At 56.5% G+C, this 4,762-nt stretch overlaps 1 protein-coding gene across 1 annotated transcript; it reads left to right on the top strand.

Annotated features, from left to right (window-relative positions):
• Nucleotides 1-48: 48 nt before the first annotated feature.
• LOC104413848 (11-cis retinol dehydrogenase-like) lies at nucleotides 49-2,576 on the top strand (the record flags this gene model as incomplete). The annotated part of the gene is made up of 5 exons (XM_010024959.1): nucleotides 49-88; nucleotides 332-519; nucleotides 603-761; nucleotides 876-986; nucleotides 2,517-2,576. Coding segments are annotated over 5 exons (558 nt in total), but the record flags the coding sequence as incomplete, so codon positions are not given.
• Nucleotides 2,577-4,762: the final 2,186 nt, after the last annotated feature.

The raw sequence follows: 4,762 nt of genomic DNA, 5'->3' as shown, positions 1-4,762 counted from the left end.
CCCCCCCCTGACTCCCCCACACCTTTCTCCATTTAGGCTATCAATGAGGTGGCTTTGGGCAACCCCAGCGTCATGGTCCTGCCTCTAGGTAGGTGCCAGGGCAGGAAGGGGATGAAGGGGATGAAATCTCTTTGGATTTAATGGCATCTGTGGGTGGCTCTGGAAAACACTACGCAAGCAGGTAGGTCCCTCAGTTTGGCTGAGCCCAACCAGGTCACTGCCAGGACCGGGAGGATTCCCGGTGGCCAAGAGCTGCCTCCTGCAATGTTCTACAGCATCTTGACTGAGACACGGCCACCAGCTTGTCCCAAGCCCTCCTGTCCCCTTGCAGACATGACGGACCCCAACAGCATTAAGGCAGCAGTCAAGAAGGTGCAGGAGAAGGTGGGAAGCGCCGGCCTCAACCTCCTGATCAACAACACTGGCACCACACGCCACAGCACACTGGCCACTGAGACGGCAGAGAACATGACCCTTGTCTACACCAGCAACACCATTGGGCCCCTTCAGATGAGCCAGGCAAGGCCACAGGCACGCCCTGCCGCAAATGCTGAGAGTGGGGAAGAAGAGGATGGTGATGCCCAAGCACCCATCCCCTGCAGGCATTCCAGCCCTTGCTGAAGGAGGCAGCTGAGGCTGAAGGGCAGTGTGGGATGAGCTGCAGCAGAGCTGCCATCATCAACATCTCCAGCATTCTGGGCTCCATCGAGGCAGGGGAGGCTTGGGAAGAGAGGCAGGACATCTGCTACCGCTGCAGCAAGGTACTGCTGCTGGGGCAATGGGGACAAATTTGGGGGTCACTTCCTGCAGGATCCCCCCCCACCGGCCATGGCACTGCCAGCCCATAATGACGGTGGTGGGGTTGTTCCCCCCAGGCTGCTCTGAATATGCTCACTAAGTGCCTGGCCCTGGAGTATGGGGGCAGTGGGATCCTCTGTGTGTCCGTGGACCCCGGTTGTGTGACACCCCCCTTGGGACAGGGGACGGTGAGTGATGGAAGGTATATGGGTACCCTGGCTCAGCACAGTCCCATGGGCATCCCTTCCTGGGTCATCCCTTCCTGAGGCATCCCTTTCCGGGGCATCCCTTCCCAGAGCATCCCTTCCCACGTGCATCCCTTCCTATGTGCATCCATTCCCAAGTCATTCCTTCCAGAGGCATCCCTTCCCATGGGCATCCATTTCTAGGGAATCCCTTCCCATGTACATCCATTTCTAGGGAATCCCTTCCCATGTACATCGTCCCTTCCCAGGGCATCCCTTCCCATGGTCATCCCTTCCCAGGGCATCCCTTCCCACTGGCACCCCTTCCCGGGAGCACCCACCCCTGAACAGCCCCTCAGCTCCAGGGGAACTGTGCAACGGCAGCAAAAGGGCCAACTTCAGGCTCTTCCTCACAAACAATTCAGTTTCTTCCTTTTTTCACTTTATTTCCCAACCCAATCTGATGTCAGCAGAGGGCACCCCCGCACCGCGTGTGGGAGCAATGCACCCAGCACCCCCTGCACCTCCATCACCCAAAATTCCTCCTCCCCTCTGACCGTGCCAAGGAGAGGCTGGAGCCAAGCAGAGTTTAAGGAGGGAATGAATGAATCACTTTTTATCAGGAACCATAAGATTAACCCCCATCGTTTTAACACCCAAGTTATAAGGATGATTAATTTGTGCAAAGCTGCATCCCTTGGTTACTGGAGCATCTCCAGCCTTTCCCAACCTGCCCCAGGCGGAGCTGGTGTCCCACTGCACCGCGTGATGGGATTCGGGATGACGGGGGGGTAGGGGGGTGGGTTCATTTTTTACGCTGTGTCCTTGAGTCCACATGGCCCAGTGACAATGGAGGAGAGTGTGCAGGGCGTCCTGCGGCTGCTGGCACGTCTCTCAGCCACCAGCAATGGCACCTTCTGGGACTGGAGGGGACAGAGCCTGCCCTGGTGAGAGCAGCACCCAGTCCTGGTGGCCACTGAGCTCAATAAAGTGAATTAATTGCCATTTCCAGGCTTGCTCTCTATCTGTGGGGTGCGAACAGGGACCCTCTACTTAGGGGTGAGAGCTGGGGTTGCTGCACCTCCAGGGATGCAGAGCTGGACCAGGGAAGCAGAGGAAAGGATGCTCCAGGAGTGGTCCTGCACCCTAGTGCCAGGCTTTGCTGGGACATCCCTGGTACCAAAGGATCCCCTTGGGCATCTTCACACTGCAGCCCCATTGTGTAGCCATAAGCCACACTCATTGGTGGCCTAGGGACATCACAGACAGCCCCAAAACCACAGCCATGGGGCAGCCTTACAGGACCCTGGGTGTCTCCCTGCGGAGCCTGGCTCCCCCAAATCTGGTTGGCATTTCCATACCCACCCTGAGGATGCTGAGAGGCTTTATTTTCCTGCTGCTTCAAGGGCAGCAAAAGCTCTTCCTTCTCCAGAAGCTGTGGGTTTCACAGCAGGAGCATCTCCCATGTCCCTAGGGATGTCCTTTGGGACCTCACCCTGAGCTGACCCTCTCTGCATCCCTCTTATCTCACAGTACATCATGAGATACTGCAAACAGGCTCCGATGCCCCATGGTGTGAGTGCATTTCCATGATGGGTCTCACTTGACATATTTGAAGCCATCCCTCGAAAGAGGGATCAGAAAAATAATGTCACAACATCTCAAGTGGGCTGGACACGCAGGGCTTTGCCAAGCCTTGAGCCCAGCCATTTGCCATGGGGATGCTCTGGGAAGCCTGGCCAGGGTCATTTTTGATGGGGCAGCTTCAGTTTTCCCACACTGGAGGGGCCATTCCCATGCTTGATAGGAATGATCAGGAGGTGGGACCTCTGCCGCAAAGGCTTGGGATCCCTGGACCACCCAGGGGCTATTTGTTAAGGCCAGCAGGGCTGGGCGAGCCCTTTATCAAGCAGTGGATCATAGTCAGTAGGTTTTATATGAGCTCTGTGTGGGCTTTATATAAACATGAACCAGCACTAGGCATGAAGGGGAGGGATGAGGAGGAGGAGGAGGAAGACAGTGCATCTGCTCATGCTGCAGTGCCCACAGACTCATTTTCACACTCTCATAGACCTGCAAGCCTAAGCAGCCTGCAGCCAGGAATACACCAGTTAAGGGCTCTAATAGCTGATTAAGGTAATTAATGAAGCTGGTAAGGGAGAGGCAGTCAACCAGCCCTCAGCCCCTCCAGCGCACTGTCCACACTGCGCCGCCAAGCACAACAAACAAATCCAGATGTTTTTTTGCAGGGAAGTGGCTGGGGCTGACAGAGGCAGCTCAGCAGGCAGTGGCTGTGGAGGTCCCTGTGTTGGGGGAATATCTCATCTGCAAAGCCAAGGAGGGGTCTGACATCCCACAAGAGGAGGCAGCGGAGGCAGCTAGTGGTGTTGTTTGCTGGTCCTTTATTTTGGGTAAGATTGGAGGATCCCGGGACCTGGTTGGAAGCTGAGCTGCAACACTGGAGAATTAACTGGTGTTTAATGAAAGCTGAGGGAAAAATACAAATCGAGAGGAATAGGGTGATGTCCAACCCCTCCCAGCCCACACACCTGCAGAAGATGCCTGGCATTTTGGATGGTGTCAACACCATGGCTGTGGCTGCCCCACAGTCCTGGAAGGGGTGATATTTGTCCCCCCTTTTATCCTTCCTTGGGACCCCGAAAGAGGATCTGCTGGGGGGGCAGATCAGAAGCAGCATCCCAAGCTCTAGGGCAAGGAGAAGGCATCAAGCAAGGGGTCTTCTGCGGCATTAGGTGGACTCCCACCGACCTAGGCAGAGAGGACAGGCATCAAAACACGGGACAGGACCTCAATGCATGCCACCTCCATTCCCCAAGGTCTGTGTCTCCCCAGTCCCCACTTACAGGGTGCCTTGTAAAGCATCCGCATGACCTTGAGGCAGTTGTCCAGCAGTGCTTTGGGGCGCACAGCTTTCTTCCGGCTCTCCACACCCGTGCTGTGGATCAGCTTCACCAGATCAGCCACCACCACCTCCACGTCCGTCTGCAGGAACAGGCAACCGGGACATAACCATGGTCCCTGCCCAGGGACACCGGGGGTACAAAAGCTGTAACTGTTGCACTGGCTGGCAATCAAACCCAGCTCTCCCACGTGGCAGGCAAGAATTCTACCACTGAACCTACAACACCAGATGTAGATCATGCTCCAAGGCCTACACACAACCCCTCCAAACCCAGAACCAGTGGCTACAGCAGGGACAGGCAGGCACTGCTGTTGAGACACCCACTTCCACAGAGAGGGGAACCAGCACACAGCTCTGATGCTGTCAGTGCTCCAGCCATGGCACCATGTCTTCCTGCTGCCTCACACCAGCAAGGGGAGGTTGTCATTAGCCTTCAGAGTTAACATTCTGATGAGAGTAAAGTTCACTCACTTCTCAGAGGTGCTGCAGAACCTACCAAACAGTACAGGACAACACAGCCCCAAGCAGCCCCCATCACCCTGGGGCAGAGCCCCTCACCCCCACCAAACCAGGGAACCATCACTGCCCTGAGCCAGGGGCACCTGCTGCCACGATAACACCAAGCCCTGGACATTTCCCTGCCACAGGAGTCAGAAAGAGCTCTGTCAGCACTGTACACACACACAGGAGCACCAGGCAGTTGTCAGGGGTGCCCCTCAGTCCACTCGGGGTGCAACGCAGGGAAACCCCCGCGCACCCCCAAGGACCTCCCAAAGGGACACCCGGGGGTACAAAAGTCACAACCGTTGCATTGGCCGGGACTCGAACCCGGGCCTCCCGCGTGGCAGGCGAGAAC

The sequence above is a fragment of the Nestor notabilis genome, unplaced genomic scaffold, assembly GCF_000696875.1.
Source record: "Nestor notabilis isolate BGI_N333 unplaced genomic scaffold, ASM69687v1 scaffold17552, whole genome shotgun sequence".
NCBI classification, from domain to species: domain Eukaryota; kingdom Metazoa; phylum Chordata; class Aves; order Psittaciformes; family Psittacidae; genus Nestor; species Nestor notabilis.
Note: the sequence above shows the minus strand (reverse complement) of the source record. Positions and strands in the feature narration are given on the sequence as shown.